The sequence below is a fragment of the Folsomia candida genome, unplaced genomic scaffold, assembly GCF_002217175.1.
Source record: "Folsomia candida strain VU population unplaced genomic scaffold, ASM221717v1 Fcan01_Sc022, whole genome shotgun sequence".
Taxonomy (NCBI): domain Eukaryota; kingdom Metazoa; phylum Arthropoda; class Collembola; order Entomobryomorpha; family Isotomidae; genus Folsomia; species Folsomia candida.
In genome coordinates, this window is record NW_019091214.1 from 1,777,173 (window position 1) to 1,799,321 (window position 22,149).

The following is a 22,149-nucleotide window of genomic DNA, read 5'->3' on the forward strand; positions in this document are numbered from 1 at the left end:
CCAAGATCTCATTGACTTTGTTCCACAACCAACGCTTACAACCTCACAAATGATATGAAAAAAGTGTCTCATACTCTTGGTTGGATAAGATTTTGAATAAATTAGGACTGATAACCATCTCATAAAGATAACCACATAATAATTATTTATTTATTTATAATATATATGATTTTCACAATCATCAATTTCCATCATCTTATGACTCACAGTACTGTAATTCTTTCGTTCTCCTCGGGTTTCTCCCAACACAGTTTACAATAGTGGCACAGGGATCACAATTCTTTTCGAAATTATACGTAAACAAGGAGGTGGTGGTTTATTAACACGTCATAATAACTAATAATTAACAAGTAACTTAACAAATGGTTAACAATCTGTTATACAAAGTTCTATAGCTTGAATTAAATAATAAGGATAGAAAAGTAAAGAACGAGGAGAAACCCAGGAGGAGGAGGACGAGAAGAAGTTCGAGCACCGTGATCTTATTATGAATGATCCCACCAGTTCAAGTTCAGGTAACAACACAGCCTCTTTTCTTATTCATATCGTGTCCTAAAAGGTTTAGTTATTATATTATTATTAAACGCGTTATTTTCACTAAGGACGTCCAAATTCGGGAACGTTTCCACTTCCAAAGTTAAAAGTTTGGGGGACAGCTTGCGGTCGGAATTCGAATCCTTTGGACAAAATTAGCAAAATTAAAATTATAGTAAGTTTTTAATGCAAAATTTGTAATCAAGTTTTTCTCACCTCCACGTTTCTGGATTTCTTTACTCTGTGCTGCCGCTTTTCGCTGATCTGCCAACGTAAAAATTTCTTGCATAGATTTTCTCTGGTCTTCGTTTAAATTGGTGGTCAACAAGTTGTACCACTCGGGCTCGCGTTGTTGTAAAGCTGTAAAATTATAAGGTTTTAAATTTCTGGGGAAAGTTTAGAGTGAAATTGTTGAGAAATCCTGATTTTTATTTTATTACCGATGAGAACTTCTTTGAATATGATGTACTCGTCGACGTTAGACTCCTCGTCGTCCAACGGCGTGGCATAGCACTCTAGTGGAGTTTCCTCCCCATCCGAGTAGTCGTCGTCGTCATCGTCATCTTCGTCATCCTGGGAAATTATAATAATAGTAATAATTAGTTCACCAATTTAGTTCACTAACTTAATGGTTTACTCACTCCTTGAATTTCTGCATTCATGGGGAACGGCGTTTTACTCTTGTTCAACTTTTCCTCCAGGGTTTCTAAATATTCGGCGGATTCTTCATCAATGTCGTCCTCATTGTCGCTCAGAGCTTCTAAACATTTTTATTAAACAAAGGGCACAATTTTAGTAAATAGAAAATAATATGAAATCAAGATTTAATGTGGCTGAGTTACCTTCGACTTCACACTCTTCATCTTCTTCCTCCTCTTCCGAATCAGAGTCCGCATTCTCGAGGGCTTTAGCTAATACAGAATAAAAATGTTTCGTAATTTAATTTTTTAAGAAAAATGAGGTGAATTTCTTACCCGCATAGGCTCTCTTGAGTCCGTCGAACAACAAAATGAGGGAAGGTAGGACTTCTTTCGAGCATTCTTGCAGCGCCATGGGTTTATTCGGACTCTGTAAGGAAAATGAGGATACAAATTGAATGGCGCAAAATCCACAGAAATTTTGACGTTTTTCTTTCACTCGACTCACCTGAATGAGCGCACAGAGTCCGAGAACGCAGATCTTTCTATCATGCAGACCCAAAAAGCAGTCCGTGTCGTTGATCCACTGCTTTACAAAGGCGTCCATCCCACTCACGACGACACTCTGGGTGAGGCTGAGGTCATGATAGAGAGATGCGACGACGACCTGTTGTGACCCGACAAAAAATGATGCTAACACTGCACTACATGCTGATAAGTGTGCTATTAGTTTCTACTACGCACCTGGAGACACATTGTTCTCAACTCGGATGTCTTGATAGGTCTGTTGAGCCGTTCGAGGGCGAGTTGTAAGAGGGACGGGATCACCGGCTGAATCTTCCCACGACACTGCAGGATCAAGACTTCGATGAGCTTTGCGGCATGACTTTCGGCATCTTCTCCAACGTCGGCATCGTCCAGGAGAACCTTCTTTATTATGGAGCAAACCGCAATGAGACGGTTCTCGTCGGAGAGGAACGCGTCAGTATCGACCGTGATGTAGTTGTGCAAGGTGGGCATCATTTCAACAAAGTAGTCCGTTCCGTCACGCTCAATCACACTGGAAAACCAATGCAAAGATTAGTGATGGCTCATGTGGTAAACTAATTAGAAATGGATGGAAATATAAACATACTAGAGTAAAAATATTTTGTAAAATTACCGGTACAGCCCCCCAAAAACCTGCCACATTGCAGGGGAGATTTGTTTCTCTGTGAGGGAGGCGATGAGGGAGAAGGCCTCCTCGTAAAATTCCATGATGGACTGTTCCAAAATAAGCATGACAACCTGGAGAAGGACGGGCTCCAGCTTTAAGCAAACTTCGGGTTGTTCCTCCATTACTACGAGTACCGTTTCCATCGTGTTGAGCAGTCCCATGGCTACAATCGTCTTCTCGCTGTCGTCAATGGTGGCAGTCGACTCCATTATTTGTTGGAAAGTGGAAGACAAGTGGACACAGATTTCGTGCGCGATTTGCGCCACGTCTTCCACGAAGGCGCAAACAATCTTTTGCAGCACGTTGGTCAGGTCGTCGTTCTCGGTGGAGCGAAGCATTTGGAGTAGTTCTAGTGTGACTGGGCGAATTTGTGGTTGGATGAGGGCATGAGTGCGGTGCTGGTCTTGGATGAAAGCTTCCAGTCCGAAAGCCGCCTCCACTTTGACGGGCAATTCCTCCTCCTTGGATAAAACGGCTTTGATGAGGAGACGCAAACATTCAGTGAGGACTTCTTCTCGCGAGAATTTTAGGGTAGAAAGGCGCTGCATGAGCCAAGCGGCGCGAGCCCTGTGGAGAGACGGAACGGAGCACATTCGAATTATTAATTTATCAATTCCTTTAGGTAAATAGTTTGAAAATATTAGACGCACCGAATGAATGGGAAGGGAGCATCCATTGAAGGGAAGACGAATCGGATGATAACGTCATCAAAGGCATCCTTATATGCATCCTTTTTGAGGAGAATGTCCGCAATCGCGCCGACCATATGGAGCGCACCGTCCTTCTGCTGTGGCGTAGAGTTTGGCTCGTTGAGAACCTGCGTCACGAGAGCGATACACTTTGGAAGGACGCCCTTCCTCTTTTTACACATCGTATTGAGCAACTGCTCCCCACAGTTGACGGCAGAATCCTCTTCCAACGACTCGCCATACTTGGTTCGAATGTACTCAACGGGATCGTCTTTCCACATGGTCTCATCCGCCTCGGAATGGCACATGAGGGGAAAAATCACATCTGACAGCATCGTGTTCGCGTGGGGTTTGATGTACTTCCATGAGTGCGCATGGCTCACGGCGTTCTAAACGGGAACATGGAATTTATTTAATCATGGCGAAATCATTAATTTTGTAACGTTTCCTACCTTCAAGTAGAGGATGCCGTCTCGCATGACCTTTTCCGCAACGAAATTTCCCCTTCTGTACGTTTCCATGATTTTGAAGACGACTTGAATAGCTCCCTCAGAGAAGTTTGAGAGGTAATATGTGGCAAAGTCTTTATATTCCTTGGTCACACCGCCAGGAGAACCGTACCGCTCAAACATCCGGTATAAAATGCGCATCGCCCACTTTTTAGTCTTCCACCACTCGTTCGATTCCAACTCCTCGCGATCCTCATCGTCCACTGGCTTCTTTTCCATCTCCGGGTTCGTTCTAAATTGATTGACTCTTAGTTTGACCTCCTTTTATGCGTATATGACCTCACACTACTCACCTGTCGAGAACTTGTCTAACTAGCTCCATCCACTGTTGAAACCTGACCCATTGTCCTTTTTCGCCGAGAAGGGCGAGTGGGAGGTGGTGCTGAGTGAGGGCGTAGAACGACTTGAGGACGAGACGCTGCATCATGAGAGCTTGAGGGGAATGATCAGGGAGAAGACCGACCATGATTTGCTGCACAAGAGGGAGAAGGAGATTCATCGCCTCGTCCAGTGCCACCCGCTCGTCGCCTTTCCTATATTCGAAAACCTGTCAAAAGCAGATAATTAATTAGTTTGTAAAATTAATTTAAAGAGGAAAATCTATGTTTCAAACCTTAACAAGGGCACGCAACCCGCTCAACGCTCCCGGCCATCCCGCTGCGTCCGGAGATTGTAAATAGATTACGATCTTATCGACAAGGGAGGTCCACCGGGTGGGGAAGTCTTGTTTGCACACGTATCCGATGCACTCGCAAAGTTGGGATCGGATAATTGTTGGGGCGTGAACGGCAGCATCGACGAGGGCGTCACGAATGACAGCGCGGTCCTGTTCATGAATGTGGAAACGGGTCGTGTCCTCTTCGTCCTCTGACCACGACTTGAACATCATATTTTTTAAGTAAATCACACCCGCTTGGCGGATCGGCATCTCGACCTCGTTTGACATGACGATTTGGAGGAGGGCGGGTGCCACGCCGATGATCTTTTCAATCTGTTAATTAAAGTTTCATTATTTGTCAGTTAATTAATTTAATTAGTGATGATGATGAAGTTAATAATTGACCTGTTTGAGTTGCTCTTCCGCTGCGGCACGTTGATTCGGGTCAATCGTCGCGCGGAGGAGTTCTGCCATCTTTCGCATGTCCATTTTTATAAGGATTTTTAATTATTTAGGTAAACAGAATGAGAAGTTTGGTGGGGGTGGCCCTCTTGATATCGACAATTCCAATCCTGCAGAGATTTTTTGGTTGATTTCCTTCACTCGAATAATCTGAAAATATATTAAAATGGCTTTATTTATTAATTAGTGAATAAGATGACCACTACTTTGTTTGTAGAAAGAAAGAATGGAGAAAGTTTATGACATCAGCTTAACGTCAATTAAATTCACATTTAAAAATACTTAATTTTGACCAAGAAGATCTGAGAAATAGTTAACTAATTAATTAATACGGATAACTACCCAATAATTGCTTATCTAAAAATATTTCTTTCTTTCCAACCGGAAATCATGTAGGTACTTTGAGACAAAGGAAGGAAAAAGGGTGCCTCTGCAAATGACTCTTGCAAGCTAGACAGACTGTCCGTGATTATATAAGTGCTTACCTTTTCTTCTATCCTTTCCGATGCTGATAAGTGGTTATCTTGATATTTTCGAAATTTCCGATACTCCAGACTAGTCCAGCCAGCGATAAAGAGAGAGAGAGAGAGACAGGAGGCGAGGAAGAGAGTGATTCAATCTGTGAGAGTGGGTGAGTGGGAATCATGCTGCACGATTCTGCAGGGAGGGCGCAATCTCTGGAGGCACGACTCATCGCAAACTCTATGACTTCGACTACCCCCGTGATCACCAAAGGTCAGAGTCCATCTGCAAATATTATGCAAATATTATGCAAACTTTTCATACCACATGATCATAACCGCACCCACTCATCAGTTTAATTAATTAAGTGTGGTGACTAATTTTTGCATCTAAATCTTGGAGAGGGAGTCAGAATTCGGGAGAATGCAGTGATTTTGTTTTGGTAACCTCGCAGGTCAGAGTCCATCTCTTCTTATGCAAATATTATGCAAATTTTTCATGACATGCCGTCACTTATCAGCTTAATTAAATAAATGTGATGACTGATTTTGCATTTAAATCTTGGAGTGAGTCTTATTAGAATTCGCAATGATTTTGTCGGTATTGACCTGACCACCCCCTCCCCCCTCCGACTAAACAGGAAGAAGAAACCTATGCACAAGTGTAGTTGTCTTCTAGTCAATTCATTTGAATTCCCAACAATCATGTGCAGACAACTAACCTAACGCAAAATGAAGTAAAGCGTAAAAATGTGACCACTTTGACCACGCTGTGTTTTTCATGAATATGTATGCAGTTAGCTAGTTAGTGTTGTGACCTCCTATATCTCTTGGTGAAGGAAGGAAGCCAGGTAGGTTCTTCATGTGTTCTTACGAATCAAATATTTGCATAACAATAAGTTATGCAACCTATTTAATTTTTTGAATCATCTCATATCGCACCGCACGAATTGTGTCGCGACCTCATCCACTCCACCAAATTGTAAAAGTCTCTCTCCACATTCGCTGCTTTTCGACTTGTCATGATGGTTGACGAATCTCGACTCACTTTTAGCCGTTGTCTATGTGCCAAAATGAGGATGGGAGTGGGGGATGATGATTAGGAGGGCGATAAAAATAAAAAGTGAGACCGTGTTCCTCTGCAGTCTTAGAAAGGGATTCGAGCCAAGTAGCGTATGTACATAGATAGGTGACTTGTCGTCAAGAAATTGGTCATCAGCGTTAATAATCTCGCATTTGTGTACGCTTTCCTTTTCTTCTTGTCATTGGAGAGGATTAAGTTATCATTGTGTAATAAACCAACTACTTCCTGTGCGTATTTGTCATTCATTGTGCGTGTCTGGTTGAATAAGTCGAGTTGATTGATAAACTGTGGATAAAAGTTGAGATTAAAGAAAGTGATGGCTTTGGTGAATTTGGTATGTTTGGTTGTGGTGGGTGTGGTACTGGAGGTGGCGTCTCTTCCGGCGGGGGTGAAATACCCGACTGGAAAACGGATCCAAATTCCGTCCTCATTTGCAAAATCGTACTGGGTTGGAGGATCAGCCTTTACGAGAGATAACTTCAAAGGTGAGACGATTTCAGGGAAAACTGAGATTTTGAGGAGTATTAAGATTTTCGGGGAAATTGAGACTTGGAATTGTGAGAATATTGAGATTTTTGAGAGTTGAGATTTTTGTAAAATGTCGAAATGTTAGAGATTTTTGACATAATTGAGATTTGAAAAGTCTATTAATTTTGATAGGAAACTGAAATTATCTAGTACGATCTGAAGAAAAGCAAGTACTAAATTTTGTTTTCTCCTCCCGATTGAGATTACTTTTAGCAATTTTAATTTTAGCCAAGATTGCAGATTTTTAAATCAGAATTAGGTCAATAATTAATTTATTTGATGCATATTTTCTAACCGCAGGTTTACCCCTCTCATTTTACACTCCCGAACCAAAGTGCACCAACTTGACTCCCGACACGAAAAAGTCGCTGATTACCAAGACTGAGTCCGGAACCGGAAGCGTCGCCGACTGTGTTCTCCTCTACAAGGCGAAAAACTGCGAGGGAGCTTACATCATGGGCCATCACTTGGAGGACGCCATCCCCGACATCTTCCGTGCCGAGGATATCGCCTCTGTGAAAGCCTGCCCCCCAACCGACGACGCCTGGCGAGGTCAACAAGGTCAAGCCGAGGTCAGAACGCCGATCCTCGAATACGTCGACCCTGCCCAGTATGAAGAACTCCTCGAAACAGCCGCGGACCCTCGGGAGGACGCCCCCTTTTACAAAACTGTCGATTTAGGCGGAAGGTCGTAGGATTTCGTCGAGGTGTAAAAATAAGTCAGTACTGCCACCAATTTGTTCTGTCGAAATGAGGGCAGAATTAAAAATAGTTCTTAATTAAATAGGTTTGTTAAGGGTGTGGTCGTGAAAATGATAAATAAAGACTACAGTAAAGAATTGTTGTTGAAATTTGGCCCATTTTTTGTGGCATTTGACATAATTTTATGGCGACTTGCATAGTACATAAGTGCATATGGGGATTTTGTGTGTGCTTATACGTAACTCGTTTTCCCTTTCGATTTCATGACAGGATTCGTGTCAATGGTGTAGTAAAGTGCATAAATATGTTATTATGTTAGTGAATCTCGTCTCATCTTGCCTCCCAAACCGGAAATCTTTCCCATCTCTGCATTGCTGACAAGTATCTTGTCGAATCGGGGTATATGTAGTTTTGAATAGCTTGCGTGATGCCATAATAATAGCCTTGTACACATGTACATATTGACATAAGGAATCATTTAGGGAGCCATATGTTGCAGAAATTGTGACCACGGTTGTCCCTTTGTTTGAACGAAATTTTAGAAACTGAGCCAAATTATAATTTAATATACGTCGTGTTATTATTAACCATTTTCCAACATGTGACAGTTGGTAGTCAGATATCTTGTCGTGCGTAGTTGAGAAGATATTTATAGCTTGAATGTTACTTAATTGTTATGCTTTTGTGTTGTGGTTGCATGAAGAAATAACAATAAGAATAGAATCGACTGTCCCCTCTCATTCACTTATTGCCTCCCCACTTACTTTTTTTCCTGTCTGACCAGAATGCAATGAAATGGCAGGCAGGAAAGAAGACATTGAATGACAGAACAAATTCATGCATGCGAATTCATTGTGGTCACGAATGAAATCAAATCAATAATATGAAGCCAATAAATTTGTATCAATCGACAAATCTGATCTCTTATATCATCCTCACGTTGTGGATAGAAATGCAATGTTATTAAAGCTATCCGTTACGCATACATAAATTAATTAAAGGAGAAAGTATATAAAAATAGTTATGAGTGTCAAAACGGTTGATTGGAATCGATGCGATGATTATTATCAATTCGTCCACGTCCCTGCAATCTCGTGTGACAGATCGTGGTCAAAAATCGAATCGATAACAGAAGAGTCGTCGTGACGTGACATAAATGATGGATCAAGTCGTGTCGAAAATTGTGAGTGGTGACAATTTGGCGACAACGTCAGTGCGTCTTTTTATCCTAATCACGGTCGTGGCGACGGCAGCGTCGGGAGGATTGAGGCAACCGTACGGTCGTGTGGGGACAGAGTTGGGGGATTATCGGTTGGCAAACGGGGAGCCGTTTGTTACATTGTATGAGCATGAGAACTTTCGAGGTGAGATATTTAAATTGAGATAAGTAAATGGTTAGATAAGATTTTGAAGGGGTGAACTATGTAATTTCCAGGCAAGATATTTCGCCAACGGGTTCGCCGAGAATGTTCCAACTTGCCGTTTCGATATCTGGATTGGAGTTCCAGCGTGGCGTTGCATGGGCGTTGGTGAGTTAATTAATGTAGTAACAATTTGTTACCGCATTATTTTCAGTGTGGTAATTAAGGTTATTAATTTCTTAATTGTTCTGAATTATTAGTGTGACCATGTGTAGCGAGAGGAATTGTGGGGGGACTTGTGTAAATTTGTACCCAGACGGTGAGCAAGGGGACAAGGGCGTCAAACGGTTGAACAATCTCGGAATCAATGATCGCGGTCGATCCGTCAAGTTCTGTTATCAACAAAAGTTTCAAAAATTCTAAGAAAAACAAAAAATTCCTGAAAATGGATAAGCGAAGAATTTTGGATTCTTAAGACTTATTTTCTTTTGAATCGAGGATTGAATTGTGTGGTTTTAGCTTATTTTTTCGAGTTTTTAGTTACAGGTTTTTAGTCATAAGAGAAAGTTTGTAAATAGTTTGATGTCAATATGTGACATGACATAATGTTAGTTTTGAGTTCCTCGTTGATTTTTTATGGGTTATTGTTGCATGATGTAGTTCATATCCGGTTGTAATTGAAGACTGATTATGGTAGATGTGTAGTAGTAGTAGTAAAATTTTAAGATGTGTAGTTAGTCGTTGGTGATGGTAGGGAAGTCACGTTTTTTGGTGGTATAGATAGATGGGGGACGCCGTATGACATGGTACTACTGGTTTTGGGTTACTATTTATCATCACCGTGTAGCGTGTGGCTGCTTATTGTGCTCGTGGCGTCACTTTTTTTATCCAAAGTTTAAAACTTTTTTTACGGCTTGGTTACATATTCCTTATTCTAATGGTGAGTGGTTAATGTGTAATTATGTTGTTGCTTTTTCTCCTGGTTAGTTAGTTACTTAATTGCGTGTATACATATGTGCTAGTCTTCTGCTGCTGTAATAATTAATAATAAAGAAGCGATGATGGAAATTGACTTGAAAAAAGGTCCTGGCATAATTTGGATGGTTTTGATGATTTTGTTGGCAGGAGATAATTTCTTCCTGTCGCCGCTTCCTTCCTTTTTGGCTTATTAACCTATGTATGTCCTCGTTATTAAAAGGTATGTATCCCCAATTTTTGCTAGCTCCCCAATAAATAAATACTTGTAATTTTGGCGAAATGTTGGACCAGATTATTTATTTATTCGTTTCATGAAAAGTGAGCAGTTGAGTTTATTTCGTTAGTTGGTACGAGTTGTGTCGTAAATTCTGAGAAATTGCAGTTGAATCTAAATATTCATAGGTTTTTGAGATAATAAATTTAACAAGAAAGTCAAATTCAGAGTTAAAGACTGCAAAAAAATCGGGAAAAATCATAATTTCGGTTAATTTTGGTTTCAAACCTTGTTTCATGAAAGGTGATTGGACCGACTTGATTCCGTTTGTGCAGATTAATTACATTACTTTTTCACCGTATTGAGGAGATTTTCAGTTGATACGAAAATAAGAACGTCTTTAGAGATAAATTAAATTCTGAGTAAAAGACTGCAAAATAGAATCGGGAAAATCGTAATTTCGATAAATTTTGGTTTAAAACCATGTTTCATGAAAACTGATTGTGCAGATTTATTAGATTCCTTATTAACCGTTTGGCATGCAAAGAGTTGTATTTATATGTCTTGAACCATTTTATCTATTCAGTTTTTGGGGATAATAAAGTTGTTAGAAAAACTTAAATTCGGAGTAAAGACTGCAAAAAAAATCGGGAACAATTTCAATTTCGATCAATTTTGGTTCTCAACCTTGTGCGATGAAGATTCCATTACTATTTTCATACTGGACCGACGCCCTCCTTCTTTTGGGCGTGCTCCTCTCCATCTTTTCCGTGGGTGTGGTCACCTCGGGAAAAATCTTGGCGAATGCGCCCCACGTGGAGTTGGACGATTACAGGCTGGGATCCACCCGCGGCCTGGGCGACCCTTACGTCATCCTCTACGAGCGAGAAAACTATAAAGGTTTACTAAATATTTTTTATTTCGGAAATTTTAAGTGGGAATAAAATTATTTTTATATTTTTTTTTGTAAATAAAAGGACGCGTCCACTATCACCGGTTGGCGAAGAAGGGTTGTACGAATGTGGCGGCGTCTCATGCCAATTGGGCATCTTCGATTGATCTGCAGCGTCACTGTGTCAAATTGTGTGACGGGGTGGACTGCGGGGGGAGGTGCGTGATGGCGGTGGAGGATCAGGCCCCCAGGGCGGCGAGGGGGGTGGGACAACTGGCCAAAATCGGGCTTAACGATGCCGTCAAGTCGGTCAAGTTCTGCTTCTCGTGACGAAAAAAGGGGTCGAAGTTGCTAGTTTTTGTTTGATTTTGGTTGTTTTTTATGTCGATTATTTTTGTAACTGTGAGATTATCTAATTGATTAATTTGTTTGTGTTCCTATTTTACGCCTTACTTAATTTACTGATTGATTAGTTGAGTGATTTTTTTTATTAAAATGAGTCCAATCGGTACACGCGTTGTTGGTGAATTGAATGACAAAGTGCGTTTTCGATGCAGAGTTGTTTGGTGACTTTTTATTTTTTGCTGTGCTGGCCAAACTGCATTTCCTGTCGATTGCTTCCTGTGGATTGACACATTAAACTTAATTATGAATTGGTCGTATGTAGATTTGTTTACACTTTCCTTCCTTGCTTATCCCCTTCAAAAGGATGAGATGCATGTGCAATATGTAAATTTACACCCATCATCGCCCCTTCAATTTTGTGCGTAAGAGTCACAAAATAAATTGTCAATTGATTCATTTTTGCATCATTATTCGTACTCGGATCTCAATACATCTCAGAATTTGGTTTGTTACGGTTGCCGATCTCATCGGGACAAATTGGACGTTAAAATTGCACAATTTTTGCATAAATCTGAGGTAAGATGAGACCGGTAATGACCAGCAGCCTTATCATTGTGCAGCTGATAAGTGTCGTCGTGAGTGGAATGAGATCGGAAAAGTCAGTCCTATTCCTGGTAGCACAACCACCAAAAATCCCACTTCCCGTGTCAGCAACGCCATTCGTGACGTTCTATGGGGACGAGTTGTTTCGAGGTAAGTATGATAAGTAACTTATCATTGACATGGGTGTGACCTTATCCGTGCCGTGTTATCTTTAGGGAAGTATTATCATCACTACTTGAAAGGAGAGTGTACCAATCTGCCCTCGACGTACGATAACTGGGCGTCATCCGTGGATACGTACGACCGCTGCGTGTATCTCTGCGACGCCAAGGATTGCGGTGGCCAGTGTAAACGGGTCCATGGTCAGACGGTGGATAGATTGACGCCGTTCCGACTCAACGATAAGGTCTCGTCAGTCAAGTTTTGTTATACGTTTGCGCAGCGGGGGTAAATACGAAGGGGGAATAAAGTTATTGTTTTTTGTAAATGTTTTAGTTATTTGTTGTGTGACGCCAAATAAAAATTTTTAAAAAAATTGTGAGGCATGTTTTGAAATTATGATTTTAGTTATTTTTTTTTAACTGTAACTGACAAACAAATTGGTATCTGCATGAACTGTGTAAATACTTGTCTGTTGTTTTATATTTTGTGACGTCAAATTTGATCAACAAAATCATAAAAAATTTATAGCGGTGGTTCATTTTGAATTATTTTTTTTTCAATTATGAAAATTTTAATTGGATTTTTTTTATACTGAGAATTTTGTTGTTCGAAATTTTGTAAATTATTTCCCCACAGTTGTAACATTCGATCACTCTGAATTTCTGAAAATAGACCGCAAAACATTTGCCGACGACTTGTGGTGCTTGGCTTCTAATTTTGCCTTTTGTTTCTGAATGACTTCAGCCCTGTGGGGGTCGAATTTGTTGTTTTCTCGCTCCCAAGCGGGATCGGAAGGGTGCGAGAGGTAGGTCGAGTAGGACCTCGTGTCCGTGTCGAATAAGGCGAGAAAGGTCATCATGGCCTTATCTGTGGGTAAGCATTCTCCAATGGCTTGCAAAAGAAGGGGGTCGTGTTGCACTGCGAGGCGAAAATCACCAAATTTTATTGACCCATCGCGATCTAGGTCCAATTTTCGCATCGCCAGCTCCACCATTTCTCGAGAACCTTCCTCCAAGTCGAAGTCAAGGTCGACGCCGGGTACGTTGTGAAGACAGCCGCGTAGGCAGGATGTCAACTCTTCGCGACCGATGGCTTGGTCGGCTTTAAGCAGTTAATTGTATCGATAATTACCAGTTTTTGCGAAATAATTTGCATAATTGCATATTTTTGCGTAATTCTCTTCCTCACTTACCATTGACGTCGTAAACTTCGTAAGCATAGGAAATTTGTTCGTCAAGCGTGCCTTTGAGCATGACTGAGAGACCGAGAACCCATTCTGTGTCAGATACCTAGTAAAAGTTTCAATTTACATACGTCACTAATTTGCATATCATGACGTATTTCCATACACTGCCTTCATTGTCGCCATCAAAGCTGGCAAATATCCTGTCGAGCATCAAATCGCTGGTGAGACCGAGTGTGGAGTGAAGCGTTTCACGAAATCTGAGCCGATCCATGGTCCCCGTGACGTCACTAATTTTGCGAAAGATTTCCAACAGGGCGCGGATCTGGTCGGGCTCAAAGTGCGTTTTTCGAGCGAGAAAGTGTATCTTTCGGGATAAATTGGATTTCGCCAGGTTGCGTTGTTCCACCGCTTTCAATTCGGTCCGCGTCTTCTTTCCGATCAAGGGCACCGTTTTCTTACGTTCGGCCATGGCGACATTTTTGCCGGACTTATTTTGAAGTGGGGACGGAGGGGGAAGAAATGTGGTGGAGTCATCGTCAGTCAGGTGGATGTTGACATGGACGTGACCAGGACCAATGGCGATGGAGGAGGCTTGACTGGTTGAAATGCGACCGGAAATGGAGGGCACTTGGTCATGCGGAGAAGTGCTGGTCCTGTTGTGAACTTGCAGTTGGGTGGCCCTTTTTGACCCGTGGTGGCTGAGTGGGTGGAGGTTTCGGCTGTGAGTGTTTGACGGTGGGTGGTTGTATTTCATTAATTTGTTCACTTTTTGTTGGTGGTTCTTCCACATGGTTTTGAATTTTGGGGATTTTTAGAATTACAAGTACTAAAATTTTGGGCCTGATTTGTACAAGAATTTAGCGCTTGGTAAAATTAGTAATTTATAATTTTGAGTAGGATTTTTCGAATTGTGTTGATACAAATAAATAATTTTGAAAATTTTGAAACGTTTTGTGTCGAAATTTTGCTGCAATAAGTTGCCAAGTATTAAATCTTAAATATCTTTTGATCTGCGGCATCAAAATTTTAATTGCACCATTATATTTTTACGGATTCTGCATATAAATCTTTAATTGACAAGAAATCAGAATATTTACAAATTTGGGATATATTTTAATCAAGCGAAAAAAATGGGGAAAAATTTGGTAAGTTTTTGTGCTCTGAAAATTACATTTCGTTTTGCAATTTTACAATCTGAGATTGCTCGTACTTTTTATACCAGAGTAAAAATGGAGATTTGGCTGAGAATCATGTACATGACCCGTCCATGTCCGTCGAACCGAGTGACGATGAAAGCATTTCCCGTCCTTCGACATGTTCCTTTCGTGCTGATTCGAAAAGTATGGGTGATGATGACGCCGGAAAAGATGATTTTTTGGTGGATGAACAAGTTGAAGATGTTACTGTAACGAAGCCGGGATTGGTCTCGTCGTCACCGGAAGTGATAGATCTTGTCGATGGTGAAGAGAAAGTTATTGGAGACGAAAATCTCACTTTTCCCAACCTTGGAGTCATCCCCTCCTTCGTTTTGGTTAATTCTCGTCGGAGCAGCAGTAGCACCTTTAACAAGACCATAGCGAAGGCAGCATCACGAACTGATAATGACCACGATGCACAAGATTTTAGTACCGAGAGATATCTTGGGGATTGTCATAAATCCAACTCATCTATGACCCAGCTTGACGTAATTTTTCCAGGGAGGTCAAATCAAGGTGACGGCAAGAAAGCCCACGCCATATCGGAAGAAGTCTCTGAAGAAGAAGGAGATGCGTCAGGGTATCCAATTCCACGACTCAATTTCAGAAATTGTGAGGATCCCTTGTTCAGAAATGAGGGGCAGGGTCACAGGTCAACAAATGGAGATGGTGACACCCTTATCAAGCCAGGAAATAGTGGAGAGAAGTTTATTATTGGTCAAAATTGTCGGGGAGATGACGGAATTTTAAACGAGATGAAAAAGACGCATAGTTTTATTATTCCCCAAATCGAACTGACCGTCGCAACAGCAACAGTGCCCACGAAACCACCAATCCCATCCACCAAACCTGTCGACAACGATGCCACAAGTTCTTATTCGTCGTACTCCACGTCCTCCTCGTCATCTCCCAATCCCGTCGACCCCAAGAAGAAACTCGTTGTCCGTGGTTTGAAGAAATTCGTGTCCACACGCGGAGGTCACACGCATCCGCCCTCCTGGGTTCGCGACTTCCCCATCAAGTCGAAATACCACGTGGACAACTACCTCTGCGGAGAAGAGGGTGACGCCACCACCACCATAAAACCGGAAGTCAAGCAAAATTTTCATCCTGGTCGTCGAAGTGGGCGCTGCACGACGTGTGGGATCTTTTCCGTCGACACGTGTCGTTGTTGTCGCAAGTGCCAGTACGACTGTGCTTGTCCAACACCACCCAAAAAGTTGCCGGACGTCATGGCGCAAGCGTTTGGTGGAGGATGGATCCAGGCACAAAAGGTCATCGCAGAAATGGCGGATGGAGGAAGGCAGGTTTGTTGTCCTCGCCAACCGGAAGTGAGTGGTGAGGATGAGGAGTTGACGCGAAGAGAGAAGCGAGCCCCCATCGGGAGGACTACGTATCCACCCCATTTGCAAAGCCAGGTCGACGTGCTCAATCCGACAAGAGAGGTCAAGATGATGATGTCACCACAACCACAAGCGGCCGAAATTATGATGCAACGACCTCCATCCTATAATAACTACCCGCCTCCTCCCTGCTACCCACCTCCACAAATGCCCGGGTATTATCCACCCCCACCCATGTACCAACCATTCCCTCAACCATTCTACTACCCTCCTCCACCACCACCACCGCAAATGTATCCTTACTATAATCCAACCCCACCAAATTATTATAATCCTTATCCACCTGAACCTCCACACGGCTACTATCGATAAAAAGTCACATAATGGTAATCTGTATATACTAGTAAGATGAGCCAATGAATGATAAGCTACTATGCAATTTAATACAATTATCCCGAAAAAACATGAAGTAATAAATAGCACAAGCACAAGTAAACCAATTTCATTTCGTACGGAGCAATTTAGAGATTTGTATTATCATCACAACGCATTATTAGTTTTACAAATAAAAGTGATCACTCTGAGATATTTAGTTTCGGGTTATCAACATGATAAAGGGAAGAACTTCCGGTGAGAGAGATTAGGCCACGACGTTATTGTTCGCGTCTCCTCCCGTCGTAATATTGGGGTCCACCTTTTCTTGCGCTACCTCCTTCTTCTCCTTGATCTCTTCGGCGTAACTGCCCTCCGTCTCCTCGTCCCCTTCGGCATACGAATCCCCAAACTCTGGCTCATTGACGGCATCCTGATACTGCTGGTACTCGGCGATAAGGTCGTGAATGTCAGACTCTGCCTCGGTGAACTCGAGTTCGTCCATCCCCTCGCCCGTGTACCAATGGATGTACGCCTTCCGACGAAACATGGTTGCAAAATTGTCCGTAATCCGCTTGAACACTTGCTGCATCGCGGTCGAATTTCCGATAAACGTGGCGCTCATGGCGAGTCCCGTGGGAGGAATGTCACACACGGCGACCTTGATGTTATTCGGGATCCATTCCACGAAGAGGGGCGAGTGCTTGTTCTGCGCGGCCAGCATGGTTTCGTCCACCTCCTTCATGGACAGCCGGCCGCGAAAGATGGTCGCGACGGTGAGATATTTGCCTTGTCGCGGATCGCAAGCGGTCATCATGTTGCGAGCGTCGAAAAGTTGGTTCGTCAGTTCGGCGACGGTGAGGTTTTCGTAGGCCTTGGAGGCTGGCGAACAGAGTGGGGCGTATCCTGGCATGAAAAAGTGGAGGCGAGGGAAAGGAACCATGTTCACGGCGAGTTTACGCAGGTCGGCATTGAGCTGGCCGGGGAAACGGAGGCAGGTCGTAAGGCCAGACCTTAAAACATGCATAATGAGTGATGAGATTGTTAAGATAAGTTGTTATCGATGGGTATTTATTTAGTTATTTATGCTCACATAGTTTGGGAGACGATATGGTTGAGGTCTTTGTAGGAAGGGGAGGCTATTTTCAGAGTTCGGAAACAAATATCGTACAGGGCCTCGTTATCGATGCAGAATACTTCGTCCGTTGATTCGAGAAGCTGGTGGATCGAGAGGGTCGCATTGTAGGGTTCAACAACCGTGTCAGATACCTAAATAAGTAAAAATAGTCATTAATAAATGTACTTATCATGAAATTTCTAGGTCGACTCGTGACCAGACCTTTGGCGACGGGATGACGCCAAAAGAGGAGATAATCCTGTCGGGAAATTCCTCCTTGAGTTTGGAGATGAGCAAAGTTCCGAGGCCCGAGCCAGTGCCTCCGCCGAGTGAGTGTGTGAGTTGGAAACCTTGAAGGCAGTCGCAGGCTTCAGACTCCTTGCGAACGACGTCCATTATTTCGTCGACCAATTCGGCGCCCTCCGTGTAGTGTCCTTTCGCCCAATTGTTGCCAGCACCGGATTGACCAAAAACGAAGTTGTCGGGGCGGAAGAGATGGCCAAGCGGTCCGGAGCGGATCGAGTCCATCGTTCCTGGCTCGAGATCGACAAGGATGGCGCGGGGGACGTATTTATTGGCTCCTATCAAAGATAAGGCAAAATTAAGATTACGAAAATCGAGGGAAGGAAGATGAAAGGTCAAAGGTTTTCTCAGGTCGTTATACCATTCGTCGTTTCGGCAAAGTAAACGTTGAGACGTTCAAGTTGGACGTCCTTGTCGCCACGGTAGGTGCCTTCCGTATCGAGACCATGCTCTTCAGAGATGGTTTCCCAAAACTAGACACATTTTTGAGGAATTTAATTATTGTGAGAAGATTTAAGAGATTTGACCTCTGCAGACGTTTACCTTTGTCCCGACTTGATTTCCGCACTGACCAACTTGAACGTGGAGAATTTCCCTCATGATGATAACCCAGATGATGTATGATAAGGTAAGGTAAGGTAAGTGGGTGTGGTTGATTGATAAGTGAAGAGACAAAAATGGAGAAAAAAAGTGCGAGGACGATGTGTCCGGGTCAAAATGTAAAAGTCAACTGAGCTCAAATTGCAATTTGTCGCATTTTTGCAAAAATTTGCGTCTGGTAAAAATCCGTTGGCAGGGCAATTTCTCCTTTATTACATTTTGCATTTATTGCGCCTATCGGGACCTTTTTTGCATGAAGTCAAGATTGCTTGACAATTTATCATAATACAAGGTTACGACAATTGCTTCGAGACAGGATTCTTCAATCACTAACGGCTACGGCCGGTGTTTCTGGGTTCGGCCGTAACTCGGAAAAAATGGAAATTTTCATTTTTTGAAAAGCTGGATATTATAATATCCAGCCTTGTGTACCCATGTGTCTGTCTGCCTGTCTGTTCATAAATTCATACTTTTACATAAACTGCTTGTGCGGCACAATTTTACTAACGTAGAAATTAAATAATAAATTAAAATACACAATAAAAATCTACAGTGCGTTCAGGAAGACTCCATAGCCGAGTCAGGGACAGAGTCCATTGCGTCAGAGTTCTAAATTTTTCTCCGAATTGGCCGACATAATGAGGGTATTCATTATTTCTTCGTATCTTTAGTATTCTTCGTATCGTAAAATAACTTACGACGCTTACGAGATTTTGTAAGCGTCGTAAGATTTTGTCATCGAAAATCACGTTACTACGCTTACGATTTTTACTAAACCTGACCCCTTGTTTCTTCTTCGTAAACTATTTTACGATACGATGGATACGAAGAAATAATGAATACCCTCAATACTACCAAACTCCTTGTTGTGGATAGCTAAATGTTTGTTAGATTTTCTATTATTTGGCATACAAATCTTTAACATCTTGAACTTCTAAAGCTGGGTGTGCTATCCAGAAGTGGTTTTTATCCCCCATATCAAATTTCAGATGAAATAATAACGTTTCAAAACGGTATGGGTGAGCCTCCAGGGTCACTCTGGTTGCACTTTTAACTTTAAATTCATTCATAAGAAGCCATTAAGTATCACCATGCCGGATTTCATGTTTTTAAAGCAATTTCTAAAAATCTGGATGGGTCACCCGTCACCCCATAGAGTCGCTCCAGATAAAAATTTTACCAATTTCATTCCATATTCTTCCATTAAGACACGTAAGCAACATTTCAGCTCGATATGACGATTTTGAGAAATCAGTAAATGCTATAGATAGTCAATCTACGTTGGGCATGATTGGTCAAGTGGTTGGTCGGTGGGGGTCATTTAACTAACAATGCGATAACGCCAGCGGTCTCGCTCCGATTTTGACGAAACCACGACAATTATGTAGCTTTAAAAAAATCATTAAACACGTGCTTCAGGATTTATCATAATGCCCAGTTTAAACGAAATTATGACGAAGTCAGTGAGCGAGAATTTTCATTTTTACTGTCAACTGTGAAATATTTCTCGCGAGGGAGGAAAGACGAAAGTACAGATTCCATCATACATAATTTTGTTTAAAATTTTTGGGCGTGACGTGGTTTTTTCCCTCGCACAAATTTTTAAATTATGATAAATTTTGAAAATTTTGAAAAATGTAACAAACCAGAAATTTTTGAAAAATTAAAAGTTTTTGAAAAGTTGATTTGTCTTGAGTTATGTGCAAAAAGGTTCTTTCATTTTTGAAGTCGGGTCAAAATTGGAAAAATTTACAGCATTTGAAAAAATCTTGACTTTGGCTGATTTTGGTACAACGACTTGCGCTAATTTCCTTGTGTGAACAATTTAAAATTGGTCAGGTCAAAATCGGAAAAAACCACTTCATTCCCACGCATTTTAAGTTTAAGCGAAATTCTGATGGAATCCGTAAGCGAGAATTTGTATTTATCTCCCTCGCTAGAAAAATGTCACGCAAAAATGGAAATTCTCGCTCATGGCCTTAAAAGGCCTAAAACAAATTTTGGTAAAAATGTTAACACGTTGTATGACATGCCTCAAATCTCGAAAGAATAATAAATAAAAATGTGTACGTAGAAATACTGTCATGCATAAATGAATTCTTAAAAAAAAGCTTAGGTGAGGCTTGCTTAAAAGAGGAAAACAAGCTGTTATCATCGTGTACTAAAATAATATGCGAAGTCAATGATCATCTCACGATTTATAATTTTTGGCAAATATAACAGCAAATTATATGCGTTTGGGACAATATACCTCGCCGTGGGCCGTGATTAAATGTTTGATATAAATATATCTTTTAATGATCATAGCTAAATTTGAACTATATTTAGCTATGATACGTATTGCAGTAATTAAACTTCGTTATTATTTGATTCTGTTATTTTTGATGACTTGCATGAATATGTTTCAAAAATCAGCCTACATATATTTGAAAAATTAAGTGTTCTGAACTATAATATTTTATATTATATATAACCCACACTTCGTAAATTTGATCAGCAAGCGATTATTAATAACGAAATTAACTAAATCCCGCATCATTCCGTATGAATTATTTATCGACATTGGACACTAATAAATTTTAAAATATATTTTAATTCTTCGTATCACAAACTGGCCCACGGCGAGGCAAATTGTCCCAAACGCATATAATTTGCTGTTATATTTGCCAAAAATTATAAATCGTGAGATGAGCATTGACTTCGCATATTATTTTAGTACACGATGATAACAGCTTGTTTTCCTCTTTTAAGCAAGCCTCACCTAAGCTTTTTTTTAAGAATTCATTTATTTTTTTGTTTTTAAGCCTAAAAATAAGAGTCCCTCCCAAATTCACTTCACCATCCCCTATGGTATAGATGCATTGCATTGCATACCAAATTAATTATAACCTTTGAGTGCAGATGCGTTACATATCAGATAAATTCCCTATATGTAAGTGTAAATACACTGTAGAAATCTGGTATATTCAGGTAGGTATTGTTTTCTCAGTATCAAAGTTCCTGCGTGGTATTAAAATTATACCGGTCCGTAAAAATTTGCTGCCGATATGGCAAAACTTTAGTACGGAGCTATTACATGTTCTATTACACTCTTAAAAACCCGGTGTTAATCGTCACCAAACGGTGTGCGTATGTGACTTCACCGTGCGGTAATAAGGTGTCTCACCTAAAATTAACACTAGCTAGTGACAATTTGTCCCCATGCCTGGAAGATTTATCATCAGGCTGTGAAAAACATATCACCTTTTGGTTAAGTGGCATATGTACACCGTTTGGTTACGATTAGCACCGGGTTTTAAGAGTGTACATTCTTAACTTCAGTTAAGAGTGTGCATAAATATTAGATATACACATAATATATGTAGATGTACATATTTCCATACGCCAGTACAGGTCTCAATTGTTTCACTTATGTTGGTTACTAATGGAAACCTCGTATTTAGGTATGCATGATAAGTAATGGAGGACTGCTAGAAGTAACGTAACTGGTTGCAGATACCACCAAGAAAAGTTTTTCATTTCTTATCCGATTTCGCTCGGGTTTGCTTTAAATGACGCGTTATAGATTTCTGCACATGAAAATCAGGGTCTCGCACTATCATTGCATGGAAGAAATGAATTTGCCAGTCGTTTGAAAGTTTAAAATCGATTTTAAATGCGTTAAAGTAAGATTGCCATGTCTCTAGACCTGACGGGCATCATCTACCCAGCAAGGTCTGCACGATTGTCTTTTACACCATTTTGATACGATTAGCCGTTTTGTCACAAACTTGAGTGGAACTTTGGGAGGGGGGGTCTGTTTGCATTCTTAAGTGGTGTTTATGCTTCACGTCATCGTCACGTCCTCCTTCAAATCCGATTTTTTGATTGGCTGAACGAAATTATCACTACGACAATTAAAAATTTTAACCAATCAAAAAATCGGATTTGGAGGAGGACGTGACGGTGACGTGAAGCATAAACGCACCTTTAGGCTTCGCCGTAACCATGCACTTT

General features: G+C 41.3%; 5 protein-coding genes across 6 annotated transcripts; 2 read left to right on the plus strand and 3 right to left on the minus strand.

Annotated features, from left to right (window-relative positions):
- Positions 1-122: 122 nt before the first annotated feature.
- Positions 123-5,351, minus strand: LOC110858747 (importin-7). Its single transcript, XM_022107607.2, has 15 exons — positions 5,192-5,351; positions 4,650-4,856; positions 4,200-4,577; positions 3,880-4,133; positions 3,530-3,818; positions 3,039-3,466; positions 2,335-2,955; positions 1,917-2,232; positions 1,681-1,839; positions 1,509-1,602; positions 1,377-1,445; positions 1,176-1,294; positions 975-1,107; positions 751-894; positions 123-677 (listed from the first exon to the last, which is right to left on the minus strand). The coding sequence occupies exons 2-15, from the start codon at positions 4,731-4,733 to the stop codon at positions 598-600; spliced, it is 3,168 nt and encodes a 1,055-aa protein (XP_021963299.1). The 5' UTR covers positions 4,734-4,856; positions 5,192-5,351; the 3' UTR covers positions 123-597.
- Positions 5,352-6,298: 947 nt separating this feature from the next.
- Positions 6,299-7,618, plus strand: LOC110858772. The gene is made up of 2 exons (XM_022107643.2): positions 6,299-6,736; positions 7,080-7,618. The coding sequence occupies exons 1-2, from the start codon at positions 6,568-6,570 to the stop codon at positions 7,472-7,474; spliced, it is 564 nt and encodes a 187-aa protein (XP_021963335.1). The 5' UTR covers positions 6,299-6,567; the 3' UTR covers positions 7,475-7,618.
- Positions 7,619-8,537: 919 nt separating this feature from the next.
- LOC110858691 lies at positions 8,538-12,421 on the plus strand. 2 transcript variants are annotated; one of them, XR_004836856.1, is made up of 5 exons: positions 8,538-8,845; positions 8,917-9,010; positions 9,103-10,934; positions 11,012-12,024; positions 12,090-12,421. XR_004836856.1 is itself a non-coding variant. In XM_022107541.2 (4 exons), the coding sequence occupies exons 1-3, from the start codon at positions 8,638-8,640 to the stop codon at positions 9,263-9,265; spliced, it is 465 nt and encodes a 154-aa protein (XP_021963233.1). In that variant the 5' UTR covers positions 8,538-8,637; the 3' UTR covers positions 9,266-10,934; positions 11,012-11,585. The 2 variants fall into 2 exon arrangements, 1 of the variants encoding a protein (XP_021963233.1); XM_022107541.2 differs by lacking the exon at positions 12,090-12,421 and having other exon boundaries at positions 11,012-11,585.
- A 149-nt stretch (positions 12,422-12,570) lies between these two features.
- On the minus strand, positions 12,571-14,116 carry LOC110858838. The gene is made up of 3 exons (XM_022107725.2): positions 13,386-14,116; positions 13,229-13,325; positions 12,571-13,137 (listed from the first exon to the last, which is right to left on the minus strand). The coding sequence occupies exons 1-3, from the start codon at positions 14,010-14,012 to the stop codon at positions 12,686-12,688; spliced, it is 1,176 nt and encodes a 391-aa protein (XP_021963417.1). The 5' UTR covers positions 14,013-14,116; the 3' UTR covers positions 12,571-12,685.
- Positions 14,117-16,276: 2,160 nt separating this feature from the next.
- LOC110858692 (tubulin beta chain) lies at positions 16,277-18,293 on the minus strand. The gene is made up of 5 exons (XM_022107542.2): positions 18,097-18,293; positions 17,915-18,026; positions 17,473-17,831; positions 17,227-17,402; positions 16,277-17,146 (listed from the first exon to the last, which is right to left on the minus strand). Exons 1-5 carry the CDS (start codon positions 18,151-18,153, stop codon positions 16,402-16,404), a joined length of 1,449 nt encoding a protein of 482 aa, XP_021963234.1. The 5' UTR covers positions 18,154-18,293; the 3' UTR covers positions 16,277-16,401.
- Between the last annotated feature and the right edge of the window lie 3,856 nt (positions 18,294-22,149).